The sequence below is a fragment of the Fusarium fujikuroi genome, chromosome FFUJ_chr03, assembly GCF_900079805.1.
Source record: "Fusarium fujikuroi IMI 58289 draft genome, chromosome FFUJ_chr03".
Lineage (NCBI taxonomy): Eukaryota > Fungi > Ascomycota > Sordariomycetes > Hypocreales > Nectriaceae > Fusarium > Fusarium fujikuroi.
In genome coordinates this window covers 1,578,065-1,596,133 of record NC_036624.1, presented here as the reverse complement: position 1 = coordinate 1,596,133, position 18,069 = coordinate 1,578,065, and the positions used below count along the sequence as shown (strand labels likewise).

General features: G+C 49.0%; 9 protein-coding genes, besides 1 other annotated feature; 3 read left to right on the top strand and 6 right to left on the bottom strand.

Moving 5' to 3' along the window:
- Positions 1–1,822: 1,822 nt before the first annotated feature.
- FFUJ_02631 (probable C-8 sterol isomerase erg-1) lies at positions 1,823–2,582 on the bottom strand (the record flags this gene model as incomplete). XM_023574386.1 has 2 exons in its annotated part: positions 1,823–2,160; positions 2,213–2,582. The coding sequence occupies 2 exons, from the start codon at positions 2,580–2,582 to the stop codon at positions 1,823–1,825; spliced, it is 708 nt and encodes a 235-aa protein (XP_023427749.1).
- Positions 2,583–3,141: 559 nt separating this feature from the next.
- FFUJ_02630 (related to Dictyostelium protein kinase) lies at positions 3,142–5,161 on the bottom strand (the record flags this gene model as incomplete). XM_023574385.1 has 2 exons in its annotated part: positions 3,142–4,610; positions 4,657–5,161. 2 exons carry the CDS (start codon positions 5,159–5,161, stop codon positions 3,142–3,144), a joined length of 1,974 nt encoding a protein of 657 aa, XP_023427748.1.
- A 939-nt stretch (positions 5,162–6,100) lies between these two features.
- FFUJ_02629 (uncharacterized protein) lies at positions 6,101–6,917 on the top strand (the record flags this gene model as incomplete). XM_023574383.1 has 2 exons in its annotated part: positions 6,101–6,315; positions 6,371–6,917. 2 exons carry the CDS (start codon positions 6,101–6,103, stop codon positions 6,915–6,917), a joined length of 762 nt encoding a protein of 253 aa, XP_023427747.1.
- A 205-nt stretch (positions 6,918–7,122) lies between these two features.
- FFUJ_02628 (related to ADH5-alcohol dehydrogenase V) lies at positions 7,123–8,524 on the bottom strand (the record flags this gene model as incomplete). XM_023574382.1 has 5 exons in its annotated part: positions 7,123–7,239; positions 7,343–7,782; positions 7,845–7,908; positions 7,970–8,419; positions 8,471–8,524. The coding sequence occupies 5 exons, from the start codon at positions 8,522–8,524 to the stop codon at positions 7,123–7,125; spliced, it is 1,125 nt and encodes a 374-aa protein (XP_023427746.1).
- A 351-nt stretch (positions 8,525–8,875) lies between these two features.
- FFUJ_02627 (related to bifunctional 4-hydroxyphenylacetate degradation enzyme) lies at positions 8,876–10,032 on the bottom strand (the record flags this gene model as incomplete). XM_023574381.1 has 6 exons in its annotated part: positions 8,876–9,104; positions 9,155–9,251; positions 9,302–9,558; positions 9,614–9,672; positions 9,720–9,958; positions 10,011–10,032. 6 exons carry the CDS (start codon positions 10,030–10,032, stop codon positions 8,876–8,878), a joined length of 903 nt encoding a protein of 300 aa, XP_023427745.1.
- Positions 10,033–10,631: 599 nt separating this feature from the next.
- Positions 10,632–10,702, bottom strand: a tRNA (tRNA-Gly).
- An 869-nt stretch (positions 10,703–11,571) lies between these two features.
- FFUJ_02626 (uncharacterized protein) lies at positions 11,572–12,623 on the top strand (the record flags this gene model as incomplete). XM_023574380.1 has 2 exons in its annotated part: positions 11,572–11,909; positions 11,975–12,623. 2 exons carry the CDS (start codon positions 11,572–11,574, stop codon positions 12,621–12,623), a joined length of 987 nt encoding a protein of 328 aa, XP_023427744.1.
- Positions 12,624–12,715: 92 nt separating this feature from the next.
- FFUJ_02625 (uncharacterized protein) lies at positions 12,716–13,282 on the bottom strand (the record flags this gene model as incomplete). XM_023574379.1 has 3 exons in its annotated part: positions 12,716–12,813; positions 12,864–12,938; positions 12,988–13,282. The coding sequence occupies 3 exons, from the start codon at positions 13,280–13,282 to the stop codon at positions 12,716–12,718; spliced, it is 468 nt and encodes a 155-aa protein (XP_023427743.1).
- Positions 13,283–14,025: 743 nt separating this feature from the next.
- Positions 14,026–14,726, bottom strand: FFUJ_02624 (probable VPS68 Protein involved in vacuolar protein sorting; the record flags this gene model as incomplete). XM_023574378.1 has 3 exons in its annotated part: positions 14,026–14,089; positions 14,142–14,500; positions 14,634–14,726. The coding sequence occupies 3 exons, from the start codon at positions 14,724–14,726 to the stop codon at positions 14,026–14,028; spliced, it is 516 nt and encodes a 171-aa protein (XP_023427742.1).
- A 1,933-nt stretch (positions 14,727–16,659) lies between these two features.
- On the top strand, positions 16,660–17,862 carry FFUJ_02623 (related to CSI2 protein; the record flags this gene model as incomplete). Its single annotated transcript, XM_023574377.1, has 1 exon — positions 16,660–17,862. One exon carries the CDS (start codon positions 16,660–16,662, stop codon positions 17,860–17,862), a length of 1,203 nt encoding a protein of 400 aa, XP_023427741.1.
- Positions 17,863–18,069: the final 207 nt, after the last annotated feature.

The window sequence follows — 18,069 nt, the reverse complement described above, 5'->3', positions numbered from 1 at the left end:
TTGTTCTGTAGACTGCCACCTTCCTTTTCCCGCCTAACCGCCCCGCACTGCGATAATCCTTGAAAGCAGCTTAATTTAAGCTTCTTTCAACGAGCAATCACCCGCAGCAATTCGATTGGACAGCATCAGTAAACTCACCCATACAGAACTTTCTGATTGCCAAGCCGCCGCTTCTGACAACATGATCAGAGAGACAGCCTGGAGTAGAACTTTGTTTAGCAAGTGTAATTTCCTCAATATGGCAGTTGTGATATAGAAAATATGGTAAAGCGGATATCATCGGATAATTGATGCATCGACGGCCTGATTATGTGATAACACAACAGCGGTCGGACCTGGCAGCTTCGTCGCAGGTACATCACTCTCGAATTATGGCAAGTATCATGATTCCCAAACACCCACATAATGGCAGGTTCAGGAGTCAGAAGTGGATGTACTAGATGGTACATCTCTTTTGTATGGTCCCATATGCCCCTTGAACAATGATCCCATGAAATCAGTGGTTTCACGCTTCCAGCACATGGTGGCTGCCTACCGTTTTCTCGACCTGTTTGTGCCCAAAGAGGTCTAAATTACCTAGTACTTTATGCTTCGAAGACTGTTAATACTTCTCTAGGGATCTTGCGTTTTTACCATCATAAATCGACATGCCGCTTTGCATCAAAGGCATGATCTCTGTGTCGGAGTCTAGCCGTAAGGTGTTTTCTGTTCCTCTTCTTTTTCGGTGGTAACCTATAAGTCTGACGTTAGATATAGTCATAACGCCATCGTAAAGTTTGAACTTTGGGACAAACAACAAGTACACAATTCGCATTACCAAACAGCAAGCCGCGCGGACTCGTGGAGCCAAGCAGAAGGCTCTTCTTCAGTTATAATTCCAAGTCAAGACAAGATGAGATGAGATGTGGCATAATGTGTACATCTATGTATCGGTACAGAGCCAACATGTTGTAAAATTATTGGCAATGATTCAAGTCATCACTTCTTGCCTCGGAGTTCTGTTGACGCAGACTATTTTACCTGAGGATGGCACGATGAACTTGGTGGGGTTACCGATCGACGGACTCTTAGATGGTCCAAAAAGTGACTTCATATGGTGAATAACGACGAAGAAGAGTTCGTACGCCCAAACAGCAATACAGCAACGGATAACGGGCCACCAGACTCCGCCAATTTGTTGTCAAGCCTTCAATGGCACTCCACAGCGAGATACCAGTTGACGAAGAAGTGGACACTCTACTCAAAACGGGTGTCTTCTTTTGGCAGCACCAAACAATAGGCGAGCCTGAGCGACATATCCGACAATCTTGTTTTACCCATGGCTACCTATGGCCCCAGATCCAGCAACCTATTCAACGACTTGAAACTCTGAACATCGCGAAGGTCTTCTCTCCAACGTTCTTTAGGCCGTGCAAGGGATTTTTGGAAGGCCAGGCATCAGCCAGTCGATCTTCCCAACCTACGATGCGCCGATGGAAAGCTTCTGTTTCTGGGGTACGTATAATGAGATATTGTTGTCATTACCTATTAAAGATGGTCAAGAATGAGTGATGAGTTTTGCACACGTCATGCAGACACTTGCACAGCACTGTTGATCGCGTAATCGAGAATCATGTCTGAAACAATTTTAGGACCCTCACATGAATCCATTCTAACTGGTTGGTATCTTTCCGAGTAGATAGAAAAGTCTAATAATACCGCCGTGACAAAAGCCCTTTTTGATTATCCAAGTCTATTGTATTTCTTTTAAGCTCCCGGATTGGTAAACACCAATTCCCTATGATCTGAAGGTCATCCATTTCCACGTGACCTAAGCATTCCCTTACAGCTTGCCCTTGAGCAAGTTGTTGATCATCTCGCGACCAGTGATGCGAGTGGTATCCCAGAGGGTAGGAAAGTCGAGGGTGCTGGACAGGCCGTCGGCAAAGCCAAAGAAGAGCATGGGAGGGATCCAGCCTCGAGCGTACTCGAGCGCGAAGCAGCCCTCGGGCATCTTGTATTGCTTGACATCGCCACGGCGAAGGTGGTGGATGCTGCCGGCGGGATACACCTCGGCCTTGTACTCGCCAGGGACGTAAGCCAGCTGAGTTCCAGAAAGGATGTGGAAGTAGTCGTCGGCGGTGTGGCGACCAGTGTGACCCTCGGTACCGATGGCAGTGCCTGTTTGACAGAATGTTAGCGATTGATATGCAACTGCAGCAGAGAAACACACCAAAGATGATGAGGTACTCGGTAACACTGGCGTGGATGATGTACATGGCACCCATAGCACCACCAGCGTTGTTAAAGACCCATTCCTCCTTGAGATTGATATGCTCGGGAACCTTCTCGTTAAGCTCCGTGACGATGTACTGCACAACCGATCGGGTGTCCTCTCCGTGCTTAGCGATGGCTCGCTTAGATAGATCGTCGAGGTGATCGAGGTCGAAGATGTAGAACTGGTTCAGGTTCTGCTCGACAAAGTAGACGACAGAGCTCAGGAGAGCTGTGAGGAGACCGAGAACCAGGAGGAGCTTATTGAGACCGCTGCCCTGCGACGCGGCCGTCGCAGAGGACTTTGACTTTGACTTGCTCTTTGCCATTGTGTTGACCGACCAAGTTGAACAAGTTGAAAGGAACAAGTCGTCGCAAATCAATCGCGTGAAGAAGGGGGCTATTAGCCCACAATTTCTGTTGAGCCCCGGAAATTAACTTAATAAGCCGTTCGGAGCTGGACCCTGGAGCCGCCCGGCCCCGGGATTAGCCCATCAACATCTTGACCATTCCGCATCGCGTTTCCGACCGCAATTTTCTAACCATGTGAAATCTGTCTGCCAGCTCATAGCCTCGTTTTCGTATTTGTATTCGCGATTATCAATATCCCGAGCCTCGTCAAATATATAAATCTATTGGCTATCTTTGCAAACCATCAGAGAAAATAGCACTGCTTTTCCCCATTGTTCCTCACTGCAACCTCTGTGTATGCGTGGTTCTTTCAACGCCGTACAATTACACCTTAAAACTGGGGGAGAAATAGAAAAGAAAACCAACTCCAATCCCAATCCCAATCCCAACCCTGCCGCGATAGCTTCTGTAAATCGCTAAACATTCCTTCATGCCTTCCAAGTAGAGTTACACATGCCGTCTTCTTCCTGTTGGTTTCTAATCCACGTCTGAATCTCCCATGACCTCTGTTCTATCGGCATCATCCACGTCTTCGTCGTCGTGAAGGACTGTCTGATCTTCAATCTCGGCATCGTCCATTGTGACGTCTCCCATGGTAATGTCGCCAGCCGTCATGTCTCCCACTGTGACATCCCCAAGTGTAACATCACCGTTAGCATCGCCATTCTGTTTATCCATTTCGTCATCCAGATCAAGATCTGCATCGTCCTCTTCCGGTTTCTTTGGTCTGGGTCGCTTGACCGGGGCAATGACACCAAGTTCCGATGATCGTGGCCCCCAACGAGCTAGACGTCTTGTCGCCCGTTTCAACGCCCCGGCGTAGGCACTAACTTCTTCGCCGAAGTCATCCTTCTCCTTTGCAAGGAGACAAAGACCACCCACGCCCTTCTCTCTGAATGGCCCTGGAGTCTTATCTCCATATGTTAGGTTCCGAGGAGTTGAGGTTTCATCATCACTGTCTTCGAAAGGATCTTCTTGGACCTGTAGTCTTTGATAGGCTCTGAAAACGGCACCATCTTGTCGCCTGAGTTTTCGGCTCTTATGGTGTTGCCGGCGAAGACCACGGTCAAGAATATACTCGACCCTTTGGCTCCTGTTTCGCTCAACAGCGAGTTGATGGGCTGTTGGTGGGCGGGGCTTTCTTGCAACAACACCCTCATTGACAGTATGTGCCGGAGATGAACCCTCGAAGATCTGATACTTGAGGGGTGCACCTCTGCGATTCGAGGCAAGACCGCGACCAAGCCCTCTAGGCGGAGGTGTTGATCGTGTACTATCCATATCAGACTCATGTTTCGAGGGCCTGATGCGGGGGAGGATGGCTGGACCCTCGTCAGCGAAAGATGGTCGCATTTTGCTTCGCTTGTTGTCTCTTTCATTGAGGAGAGCCTGGTCCATTTCAAGAATCTTCGCCCTCATCTTCTGTTTGGAGCGTCCAAACTCAATCTCTTCTTCGGTGTCTACGTTCTCTTTTGCTTTCTCTTCTGGGGTCATCTCCACGAGCTCAGGTACGCCCTGGTTTGCAACATCCAGCCCATAGTCGACTCCGGGCCCGAAGGGGTTCTCCTCGCAGCCTTCTTCCGTAAAATCAGATTCAAGATAGAACCACATAAGCCAGAGGAATGCATTCGCTCTCGATTTGCTCGTGTATTCAGTCCTCATGATCAGGTCGTGGAGTTCTCGATGGCGAGGAAAGTGAAGCTCGGCGATTTTCTGAGCTGTGTTGCACATGACAAATATAAGATTGACGGGATTTGTGCGAGGAGTATCCAACTGCTTAATTTTGTCGAGAGAGTTGGGCTCCTCTCGATCTTCTGCACCACCTTTTAGAATGGACTTAAGACGAGGTGCATCCTGAAGTTGCTTGTAGGCATGAGGATCCTGGCGAGCTTGAAGCGATGGGATGGCATGGTATGTACGGAGCTGAGCTCTCATCTCAGGAAAGACTGGAAACGTTAGGGGTGGTTTCAAGGGTGAGAAGATCGACCTTACAATTCAGAGTGGTATTCATTCGGCCCATGTTGACAAGAAGACACACCATAGCCATTCCTTTTGCGGCTTCTCTGTCACTTAGCAGTTTATCGCGAAGCACCTTGCTAGTCTTTGAGCTGCGGGACATTGTATCGATATACAGGTCGGCAAAACATTGGCGCTGGAGTCGTTTGGGCTCATATGAGTTGGTAAAAACACATTGCTCGTTGTCGAACACGGCCTTGAGGAAGTCGTATTGAATGTCTTCTCTCCAAAGAGGCTCGCCATCTTCCTTCTTTAGATGGCGTATCTTGCCGATCGTCGGTTGATTTGCGGTGTCCTTACTTTGTGATGATTTCGTTTTACCGCGCGACGATTTTTCTTGAGGATCTGGAGTGGCATTGGCCATCTGAGTATCGTCGTCCTCGGTCATGGCTCGTGAGACAAAGGACTTGGCTTCGGGCTGGCCGGGCGAGCTGGGAGGATCAACCTCCGACGTCGCGGCAAGAGAGGCAGGAGACGCCATTGTAGGTGGTTGTGGCTTTTAACAAAAACGAGGGTATTCGCAAGGGGTCGCGAGAAATAGAGGTCCAAGTTCAAATCGTCTGGATTGATCAACGGCGCATCGCGAAAGGACAATTCGGTTAGACTATCAATGTTTGGCAGGGAGATGGAGGTGGGGATTGAATGATGATGACTGTGCCGAAGACCAGATTGCGCGCAGATTGTTTGCGGGTTACGAATGCGACGGTGATGATAGCGTCAGTAGTGGTGTTTTTGAATAAAATAGAACGAGTCAAGGTTATGGAGTTTGTTGATACTTGAGGTTGGGAAGAAATGGAGATGGGAATGGAAGTAAGAAGGGGAGTTGCCAGTTCCTCTCCTCAGCCTTTTCCTTGTCTTGCGTTAGTTTGCCTGGGGCAGCAGAGACGCCCACGAGCCAGGAAGTTGCTGAGCGCGTCACGGTAGGTACATTACCACAGGAGCCCGTCGTACCTGATTCACGACTAGGGACTCCGTACTTTCCATGGGTCAGGCAGGGAGGTGTTCGGTGGAGCAAGGAGGCTGAAAATGATGTGGCTTGAACAATATTGTGGCGTTATTATATCTTAAGCATGGTCTGTGCTGGTCGCGCTGCAACGACCCGAGCTAATAAGCTGTAGCAGCGGCCTAGCATTGTGTTTTCTAGCAGGGGATTGTACTCCCCCATCTCTTTACATCAACAAATCTCATACCAAAGAGAGCAACCAAGCTCACCACGGCTTCGGCCAGGACGACATACATACTAACCAACAGGGATATTGCCGACGGGATAGTCTCTTTTTTAAAGGTCCAAGACACCGCAGAGAACTGGCCAGTCTTGCACAGCATTCAAGAGACTGAAGGACATGCAAACAAACAGAACCAAATTCAAAATCACTATTGTCGACAGCAGTCCACGTCGTTTAAACTCCAGGCACCCAACATGGCCACTCCCGTCAAAACGACTACTATTGGCGGTCCTCCAGTAACCGACAGCCCAGGTACTTGGCGTCACCCACGACTCAACGAGATCGCCAGGCGTCGTAATGCGACGACCTTCTCCGAGAAGAATGTGCGCCAGATCGCCTATAATGTCATTGCGCTGCTAGGATTCTGCTGTTTGCAGCTCTTAGCTAAGCTCAACATTGGTTCTGAAGTGTGAGTTTTCGCGAACGCCTTTTGCGACCGACCAGTCGTTAACTCCAATCTTTAGTGTTCCTAGCTCTTTTAGGACATACTTGAGCTGGGCATGGTTCGTTCTCAACCTCGTACCATTTATCAACATTGGCATCGCGTGTCTGCCCTTGATTCGACCGAAAGATGACCTCTCCGATATCCCTCTGACACCTGCTCAGCGCAAGCTGCTGGGCCTTGACCCCTCCTCAACCGCCCCGACCCCCGATGCGAAGTTCAGCACACCTCCTCGATACTCACGCACACCTTCCATAGGTGGCTCTGTTGGAAGCCGAGGAAGCTATAGCAGCTCACCTCTTTCTGGGCGAGGAAGTCCTCTCGTACAGGGAATGGCTGGCTCACCGTTGGGCAGCCCTCTTTTCCAGAAGAGCGTCAACAGTTTCGGCAATGGAAGAAGGTCTTCTTTTGGATCAACGAGCCCATTTGCGGCTAGCTCTTCTTCCAACCTCTTCTCAGATCCTGCTTCCCCCGGTTCCGCTGGGGGCAAGCGAACAAGTGTCGGGCTGAACAGCAAGTGGTTATACGAGAAGGGACGGCGACCATCAGGTAATGCCTGGAACTTGTGAATCAGAGCTGAATACTGAAGGGAGACATTTTGGACAAGCATGTTTGTGATACAGGAAGGGCTCAAGCTATGTGAGCCTTGCTATTCGGCCAAGAGACATTGTGTTCAATGTACATGGAATATGTCTTGTTAGAAACCCATGTTGATATTCTCGTAACGGGTTCGCAGCGGGAGTCAGAAAACTCCTCAATAACCAAACTAATGATTTAAATGCACCGCATAGCCAGTGATTTAAGAAGATCGCTGTGGAGATACCAAACTGGGTATTCCATAGGCTCGGAACTATACGGTTGTCTTATGCTATGCGTAGGGAGGCAGATATTCTTGAGAATAGAGCATTTCTTATGCCTCTGCAGCCGCAATCGACCAGCAGAGGAATTGGCAAACATCCCAGGTCAAATTCATTCAGTGCATTCCAATCTTGACGACAGGGCGGCCAATGAAAGCGTGAGCTTCTGACTTGGCCGCGATATCTTCTGCCTCCTCCATCGTGAGCAAAGTCAAATGACTACGTATTCCGTGCTGAACTACAAATTCCATCATCTCTCTAGTCTCACTCATGCTACCATGGACTGTTCCCTTGACAAAAATCTCTCTCAAGATGAGATTCATGGGGTCGAATTTGAGACCATGCTCAGGAAAGCCAGCAGCGACTAATATTCCTCTTGGTTGCAACCGCTGAGCGGCCCAATCACTGGCAGCATCATCGCTAGTGCATACAATGGTAGCTTTGAGACCAATTCCGTCGGTAAAGTCGGAGATCTTCTGAATAGTTTCTGGGTCATCAAGCTTGAGTACGAGATCCGGCTGGAGGTGGGAGGGAACTCCAGAAGCGAGCTTCAGACCAACCTCATGGCTGTCAATAGCTATCACCCTATAGCCTCGAGCCTTTGCAAATTGAATCCCAAAATCCCAAGGCCACCTATACCGATGATGCCAATGGTCTCGCCCTTTGTTGTATCGGCCTGGTTAATGGCGTGCCACACAGTTGCCTCAGATTGGTTGTCAGTAGAGCACGGGCAACAGAAACACTTTCAACTCTGGGAAACACACCCCGGCACACATCAAAGGGGCCGCCTGCTCAAAGCCTATGCTGTCAGGCAAGGACACCACAGCACCATGCCAGGAAACCATGTATTCGGCAAAGGCTCCATCACGACGAACGATGCCACACATAGTCCTATTATCACAGAAACGTGGATCGAGCGATCCAAGACTCTGCATAGCCCATTTGCATCCATTACAACCCTGGCAAGGATCCATAAAGTTTGTAACTCCCACACGATCCCCTTTATGCCATATCCCAGGTACATCAGAGCCAAGAGCGACTATTGTTCCGGCTGGTTCATGAGAGCCGATGAAAGGTAATGATACCTGGGTTATGCCATGATATACCATGAGATCGGTGTGACAGAAGCCAGCGGTTGCTACACGGATGAGAGCTTCATTGAGCTTTGGCTTGGGAACTGGAACATCATGGAGAAGGGTGTAGTTTTTATGAAACTAAATACGTCAACGAGTGCAAAAGCACGAGATCTGGGTAGATAACTTCACCTCAACCAGTCTTAATGCTTTCATCGTCTGAGGTACAGTAACATGAGCCGTCATTGTTCCAATATTCTTGATGGAAGGTAACTGATTAGAATGGTTACAGGAGAATAGTTGTGGTGTTTAGTTTGCAAACAGTCAGACGAATTCTCCAGGTTAGGCACAACCTTGGATAAATGAGAGTAGCTTGCAAAGGAGACAGAATCGGAGTGGTGAGACAGCAAATTACGTGGTTCTCATGCTGACGTGTCTTGGCTATTCTTGATTAAGCCAGTTGCCATTATTTGTTTTTTTTAACCAGTTTAGTGATTCCTACGACTCATCCTTCATGAACTCATATTTAGATTCCATTCATTGCACCAAAGATTACCCAGGGCCATCATACGTACAATTATCTGGCCTGCTGCGTTTTTACAACTTGGTCATGAAGCTACTCTTCTCATTCTCAAAAATGTTGGTGAGGGTTCCAATATGAGGCAGAATCTCAACCGCAAATTCGTCGCCGTGCCGGAGCGCATCCTTGGGGGTTCGGCCCATCCCAACACCTGCGGGGGTGCCAGTGACAATGACAGTTCCCGGGGGAAGTGTAGTGCCTTGGGACAGCCAGCTGATAATTTTAGGGATAGAAAAGATGAGGTCGCTGAGTGAAGTCAGTGGGGAGATTGTATAACTGTGTATGGTGCTACTCACTCAGTGCCGCTCTCCTGATACACTTCGCCGTTCTTCAACCCTCGCATGTGAAGCTTGGTAGGATCTGTAATAAGAGATTTGAGAACCAGTGTTGGGCCTATATAGGGAATTGTTAGTTCAATCAACCATAACTTTAGATCAACTTACCTAATGGACAAGCCCCATCAAAGCTCTTTGAGAAAGACCATTGAGACTGGTTCAGCTGTTGAGTACGGCTGGAAACATCGTTGGCGGCAGTGTATCCAAGAACGTAGTCCAAAGCTTCGGCCTCGCTGACGTTCTTAGCTGTCTGACCAATTACCACAGCTAATTCTGCCTCGTAATCGCCAGACTCGTCCACCTGGCTCAGCTTGGGAATGGTTCCACGAGCTGGCCAAGGATCCACAATCGTTGTCGCTGGTTTCCTATCTACAGGTCAACTCAAAGTCTTGTCTTATGTTACTGATCAGCCAGACTTACATGAAGATGACCGGGATTGCTGGGGGATCAAGTCCACATTCGGCAGCATGCTTTCTGTACTAATGGCGAGTTAGATCCTGCGATTTTCGGAAGTAGCTTGACATACATTCAAACCGACACACCGAACAGTACCGATCTCATTTTGGGCAAGAGGGGACAGAATGCGGTCAATGGTTTCGGTAGTACCAGTAGAGGATCCTGGGGACAGGACTGATGAACCTGACCAAACATTGACAGCAACCTCTTGACCCCGGCGTAAGGCAGCACCAACATCAATATCCTTGTCTGCTGGCTGACCGATAAGGATCTTGGAAGGACTAGATCTCGGTACAAAGCGTACGAGACCTACAAGAGTTGTTAGGGTAATGCCTTAACGGACTTGAGATGATCTGCTTACGCTGGAGGGTAGATGAGGCCATAGTATCTACTGCGTATGGCGTGATTGGGAAAACACTTGAGATCAAAATAAGTGAAGACAGAAACCAAGAGATCGAGGCCTTGGGCTCTTTATAAATGGCGGACTTAAGCCTAGCGACAATGAATGAACAGGTATTATTAAGGCCGGCTTCGGCATGTTGATGTCCATGTAACAGCGTGCGGGAGATGGGGTCCCGGCGGGGAGACGCCGGACTGCTATCGGTTCGGGTAGAAGCCCCGGAGGGAACTAATGGAAAGTCAAAACATCCATAACTACGGAGTAGGTACCTCCGTATATATATGTATTGTTTACATATCCTTGCCCATCGATATACTGGCAAGTTGTTAGGTAATTGACAGGCTATACGGAACGGAATCTTTGGACAGGATATTAAATATAAGTAACTAAAGCAAACACTCTATTTCATCCTTTATACTTGCTAGTCTTCAGTCAGTAAACCTATATCAGAAGATAGAACACAACAACACCAGTAAACCACTAACATTTCGATAATGTACAGCAATAAATTAAGCACTACTGCCCTGAATCACATTGTTCAAGGGTCAAAGAGGATGTAAACGTGCAAGATGCAAAAGATAATGCGTGATCCGAGAATCGAACTCGGGACCCTCCCATGGGAGAGGAGGATTTTACCACTAAACTAATCACGCTTCTTTGTTAATGGATGCGAGAGTTGGTAGCCTATGTAGGGAATGGATGCTGAGCTGCATCCTGTGTAACGATAAATTGCTATCTGCCTACCGATGTTGGAGAGTTGAGACGGAGCAAACAGGCGATTGCGAGCTTCTTATATCAGTCGGGGCTGATAGGATCCGCCCATGACTTGCTTAAGATCGCTTTGTGGGGCAGAAACGGACCTTACTGCATTGGTTTTAACTCTCTTCCGCCACGACGTTGACTTTGGCCCAACATAGGTAATCATATTATGGATCGAAGCTCGAAGTACCATGTTTTACATGCAAGTTCGGTATATGATCTAATCAGTTGCTATACGCAGGATGAATGAGGGACAGCACAACAGCCCAAGTTTTGGTGTACCGGTACTGGATGTTGACACGGCACCAAAGAGGGCAAAGGCCAGCTGGTACTTACGCTGTCCACGTCTGGGAAGCTGATACAATTCCAGTAGACGATATATCCTACAGTGGTACAACCTATGACTGTATGAAGCTGGCCCAGGGGGTAGAGTTTGGATTCTAAGAGCGAGGTTCGTGTGATTCTCACGTCAAGGTAAGGAGAGAAAAGTCGGTCCATGGAGGGGCTTCTCTCGAGCCTGAGCTATTACCAAAGTGGGCCATTCTTGTGGACACTGTTTCTGACGGAGCCCAGCTTGAAGCTTCGGGTACGTACTGGTCATGGCCAACCTGAACCCCTCCACCAACAGTTGCCCACCTGAGCTGCAACACCTCGCCTCAATATCGTCAGGTATTCTACGTCACTACATAGTATATTTCTTTTGGTCACATCGCTACCAATCCGCAAACCGTTCCTCAAGTCACTCACCCTACAAACGCCTACCATGGCCAGCAAGGTTGACCGCATAGTTGCCCGGCTACAGGCCAAGATCGAAGAGGGCGATTATTACGAAGCTCAACAGCAGACCCGTGTCGCGGCATCTCGTTATATCAAGACCTCCAACTGGCCTGCCGCGATCGATATTCTCTCCAATGTATCCCAAGCCTTGCTGCGCGCGGGGCAGGGTGGCAGTGGAGGAGACCTGTGTGCTATGCTGGTCGACGTCTACAAGCAGGCAGAACTCAAGCCTGATGCTACCGCCAAGGGTAGACTATTGACTTGTCTGCGGCTATTCGAGGCTGGCGAGCCTACGAGGAAGAAGTTTATCGGTGAAATCATAGCGTAAGTGCTACATCGTTGTCTTGACGAGCTATCGCGAACGAGCATACTGACATTATTGGGGAAAGTTGGTCAGCAAAATTTGGTGAATATCCAGCTGGAGATCCTGAGCTTCACCATGTCGCCGGCTCACTATATGCCGAGGAGCACGATACATACGAGGCCGAGAAACATTTGATATTAGGAACCAAGGACTCGCCCGAGATTCTGACAAAGATGGAATATAATTGGTACAAGGAGAGCGAGCCTCATCAAGCGGCTCTCTTCGCCGGCCGCGCAGTTCTCCCATATCTCCTCGTTGGCAATGTTCGTGCTGCCAATACCTGCTACCGCCTCTTCACCAGCTCCCTCTCCAACGATAACCCGAACCTTGGTGTCCAAGACGTGTCGAGCTCCGCTGGTGACATCCGCATCTTTCCAAGCCTGCCTCTACTCAACTTTCTTGGCTTTCTCCTTCTTGCTATCCAACGCGGCGCACCCGAACTCTACCGTGCTTTGGTGTCCAAGTATGCCACACAAATCAACGAGGCGGGATCATGGGCCGAGGCGCTTGAGATGGTTGGAGAGATGTACTTTGGCCTGTCCAAGCCTCGACAAAGCAACCCTCTTATGGATATGATGAGCGGTTTCTTTGGTGGTGGTGGCCAACCAGAAAAGCCAAAGCGTAAGCAGGTTACGCAACGGCAAGATGCCCCCGCAGCGGAAGGTCTGGACTAGATAATTTGAACTGTGGGCTTGGATGCTGATATACCATATTGTCTTGAGAAAAACATAGACAGCAGGCGTTGGAAGGTAAATAAAAGACTGGGCTAACCACGGGGCTGTTCTTCTGGTTCAAACATCCAATTGTCTTCGGCAAGGGCTGCCACTTTGGCTCGTAGACTTGCTCTTACAGCTTCAAGAAGTTCTGATGCGGCGTTAGTAAGATGAGAATGACAAAGACAAGACACGTCGCACCTTCAGGTTGTTCCGTCATCGCATGACGATGCATCTGGTGATGTTTAACTGCTTCTGCCAGACGTTGTCTTTCCTCTACTCGCATTTTAGCATGGGTAGATCTCTAGTCCTGCGCATGTCTTACTCTCACACTCTTGTCTATGGTCTAGGGGCAACTCATCCTCGTCTTCCATTATCGGTGTCGGAGGGTCCCCGAGCTCAATTTCTCCGTGCTTATCACGAACTACAATCTCAGATGTATCAGATAAAATATCGACGTCTGAATGCAGTGTTTCGGCAGACGTAGAAGTCGATCCAGCGGTAGGTCGCCGGGTCAACTGGCTTTGGAATAGATTACGACGAACGCCTGCTGAAGAGGCGCCGTTACGAGAGCGGGGAACCCCCGTGCCATTCGTTGTTGTCCGTGTTCGATCTGCCATCGCCAAACCTTCAATCTCGTTGGTCGTTGTGATATGAAAGAAGTGTAACTATCCAAGAAGTTGAAGGCGACCAAAAATTGGTTATGTAAAGGCAGATGTTATGTCACCTTCTGTTGACTTTCTGTGGGGTGTCCCGGGGTGTCTTCGTCTAGTCATCTTAGCTGCTTCATGTTAGGCTTACTCCATCCTTTTCTTCTCTTCAGCCTATCTGGTCAGGGCAGTTGCACAAACACTTGTGCCTACCTCCAATAAGCATGTGAAGAGCTCAGTGTCACTCGCACAATTACCTACCTTAATCTACTAAGTACTAACAGGCAATCAATAACCTCCTCACTTCCACTAGGTAGGTAGGTATATCTTCACATTCATGGAGTCTCATGCTTTTGGACACCCGCTGCCTCCAAGCTCAAAAGGCGGGAGCATTCAAGGTGTAATAGCCACCCTCACTCCGTCCTTGCAAACGTTAAATCTAAACCATTCTTATTTCAGAAAAAGGTATACACTCGACATGTACCGATGATAGTCGAGTTGCGTTCAGGTATGTTGTCGCCAGTACTATTTGCCATGTGCTCCTGTATGCGGAACATCAGTAGGGCGACCATGTGCCATTGGTGTAATGTGCCGTAAGCTCTGTCTCTTTATCGTACAGCTTGTCTTTATCTCCAAGAATGCAGCCTAGCCCATCAATACGCCCCCGACATCACCCGAATTCGAGAGTTTATTCTGGTCGCTTTGCGGTGCTCCTACAGGGAGAGGTTGTAGGAGTATTCGTCTTCCATGTTCTGGCTGATCCAAAGGACGACAGAGCTGTGCGGAATTAGTGAAAACATTCGATTTCCTTGGATAATATTCTTCTTACCTAACGCCAACAAGAGCGTTACTGAGCACATTCTCAATTCCCATACCCAGAGCAGGCATAGCGACGCTGGGCACAACGAACTTGAGAACAAAGACGGTGACACCACCGGCCATTCCACCAGCGAGAGCAGCAAAACCCAAGAACAGAACCACGCGAGCCTTCCACGCTACCCCATTTCCGCTGTAGCTGAAGGAATCGGCGCTTAGGCGTTGCTTTTCGACCGAATTGATGATAAGCATGCCCAAGCTGGAGAAAATAAAGGGCAGCCAGTCAACAAACTTGACATGGATATCGGAGCCGTTGCGTGATGACTTTGACCAGACTGCGGAATCGAGCATGATGTAAAAGGCGATGGAGAACTAAAGCGCACCAGGTGGTAAGTACCAAACTATTGACAGGACGAGCGCATGAAGTGGCGAGATGCGTTGAGAGAGCCATGCAACGAAGAACGCCGAATTCTCAAGGAGGGATAATTTTATAGATTCAACGTACAATAGCTCCGGCGCTGTAGACACCAGCATTTCGGGCCCAGACCGTGTTGAGCCACTCGGGCCGTCGAAACTTCCAAAGACGCTCTTCCTCCATAGCTAAAGATTATGTGCGTTGCGAAAGGTTTGGTTCCTGTAGAGCAGTTGTCTGATGTTGCAGTATCGCTGATCGTTAACGAATGATCGTGTTGACGATAGGTGCTCGGGACTGGAGGCTGACAATGACGAGGCTCACGCGTGGACGGGACCGGCCTTGCTTTAGCGCCGATTGGGATCACGTGATACATCTCTGTTTGGAAGTGCGACTTGGTGAAGTGGGTCGTGGTCGTGGAGACATTTCGCGTGGCTGGGTGTCATAAACTGCAAAACACAAGAATCCACTCGCGGAGACGCAAAAGATCCCCGTTGTAGAGAGCTATGTCACATTGATTACCCCGCTGGTCGGTGCGATGCTCGCTCCGCTCACGCAGGACCCTGAAAACAATGGAGTTGAGCTGCGGATAGTGACAAGTATCACCATAGGGCATGTACCTACTAACACAAGGTCTTGTAAGCTGTAAGCTCCAGTTTCGCTTCTTACCTGATAGATATTTAGGGTCAGGGCATATGTAAGGGACTGAAATATAGTGATGTGGCGCATATGATATTGATCAAGGCAAAACTCTATTCAGCTAAACATTTTACTTTGCATGCCGTTTCAACGGTGTCCAACGGTTCGGATACAGCATCTCTATCTGCAAGATAATGCATCAAGAAGGGTAACGACAGGAAGCCACTTGAACAAGACCCAGCCGTCGCGGATCGGGTATGCAACTAAGCACTTGTCAAATGTAGCAGGATATTGACAACCAATGGTGCCTGTTACGTTCATAGTCGGACAACAACAGATGCTGGGTACCTACCTATCATGTATTAACTTGACTGTACACACCACGCTTTCCATGGGGCAACCATTATTAGACGAGGCTCTCAGGCACAACACCAAGAGCCATCGAGGTTCGTGGGCCAAAACAGCCAGCCGCTGAGGATTCAAGGCTGACCACCATACCTGTGTGGCGGCGAGCCGTGTCTGTCAAGTTTCACCGAATGAATCCAGAGTGTTGATAGCCGCTGTACATTCAAAACAATTGCCGCATTAGCCTCTAGGTATTAATAGGCCGCAGCTCTCCTGATATTTGCAGTGTTGCTAATGTTTTTCAGACAGACGCTATCGAACATGGGCGAATAAGATCTTCCCAATAACACCTGGTCTAGACCTATTCGATCTTAAACATCAGGTGCACCATTCTCCTTTTTACTGGCCTGCCCTTCGCAAACACCTGGCCCACGCATTGACAGGCAGGCATTAGGAAGGTGCAGCAAGCCCCAGTCCCTGCCCGCTTTTGTCTCTGTTGTGCGACCCCGTCTTGTCAGTCCCTTCCCCGTCCCATCGCTTCAACTCGATCTTCACTCTATCATACAATTGCTAACGCGATTTTTGGTAGTGCGTCTCGCCCACTCGCTTGGTTACGCACACTCATTCGCTCGCCTATGCAGTTATTACATTCTTTATTTCTTTCTTAGTCCTTGTTGTATTCCTTCGTTCGAGTTGCAGGTGGCCGGCACAGATAACTTCACTAATTACCCATCTCTCGCTTGCCGTCTTCACTCCGCTTGCCCCCTTGCCAGGACAATAGACGCGGCATATCCCTTTGGACGTACACATTACTATCGAGCAATAAGTCGCCTCCTACTTCCGGGTTCTCGAAGAAACACGCCTGTTTCTACGCGCTATTTCATAACGGGAGCACACATCTGCTAAATCAACGCTCGACCTCCCCTTTTGACATTCCTAACCACCCTCGATATACGCAATTTATCTCACCCGCCCTGGGTCGATCACAAAACAGAGTCTCACACGATTGTTCGGTGATTCCTGACGCCTATCTCGCGAGAGATCTTTTTCCAACAATACTTAATATCAATCCCGAGGACGTAATTTGTTTGGACAACTATTCTGAGAGATAGCCGATTGAAACAACTACTTCAGCATGAGACCAATCAACTACCTACCGAGACCTGACCTTTTGGTCTCGGTGTTTGCCTCCATTTCAGTGTACGGTGGCCTGGCTATGGCTCAAGATACCAAGGATGACCCCAAGAATAATGATCCATCTGCTATTCCTGAGGCGACCGATTCGAAGAATAGCGATGCCAATAAACCCACCAATACAGCCGCTGAGCCAGCTAGTACTGAGACGAAAGACAATGCGAAGCCTGCGTCAACGAAAGACGAGCAGTCTTCCAAAACGGAGGAAAAAGAAGAGCCCAAGTCTACTGCGAAAGATGACTCCAAGTCTACTGAGGAAGAGGATCAGGCTAGTACTGCGACAGGAGAGGGTCCAACCAAAACCAAAGACATTCAGTCCACGATCACATCCATCGCTTCTTCTGGCACGGAAGAAGCTATGCCTACCTTGACAAGATACAAGCCAATTCCGACTTATCCAGCTCCTTCGGTTCCCCCTACTAACAACGCTCCTTTCATGCGGCACTCGAGTGCCCCTGACGGTACCGTGTTTATTGCAGTTGGTGCTATCCTTGGCGCTCTTGGGCTCGCCATCCTACTCTGGCGTCTTATCGTTGGCATCCTCCTGCATCGGTCTGTTGAGCGAGCAGCCAAAGCCCAACATAGCGAGAACGCAAAGACTGGCTTTCCTGCGCCCCCTGCACCTTTCTACAAATATACTGATACCGGATCGACAATGTCTCTCTCTGCTGGTCGTGGCGTGCGACGAACCACCCGTGGACCTGTTCTATCGTCAACTCCTAGTGCCTCCAATCTGTTTTTCTCTCCAACTGCCGCAGCATCAGGCAACGGGGCTGGCAATCGTGGCTCTGCATTTTTGCCATCTGGTTTTTATGCGGCTGGCACGAGCTCTCCCGGTGGCCAACATGAGAATAACATCAGCATGACCAACTTACGCCCTGATTCACGCGGTCACTTTGGCACTCCTTCACGACATACCTTGAATCCAAGTCCTCCAGATTCACCTTCATTCCAAGGCCGAAGGGATATCAGTAACTCGACCCTCAATCTCAATCGACCACCAAGCCAACGCGCCCCTAGTGCGTTCCTCGAAGACCTTCTCGCTGACGATCCTTCGAGTCTGCCACCTCCACATATGCCTGCCTCGACCGCCAGGCGCTCATCCTATGGCAGTGGCTCTCCTGGCGCGCACAACCGAATCTAAACCGGTATCAAGCGACTTCTATCATGGAAAACTTTACATGCGAGCGACATCATGCTTAAGCGTCCTTGTTACCAGAGAAAAAATTTGGTGTTACAGGAGGGGCATCACCTTTGAATCATTTTACAACAGCGGCGTCAAGAGAGTGGCATTTTTCTCATTGGGATATGGCTTGTGGATAATCCGATACTGAGTCATGAGAGGATATAG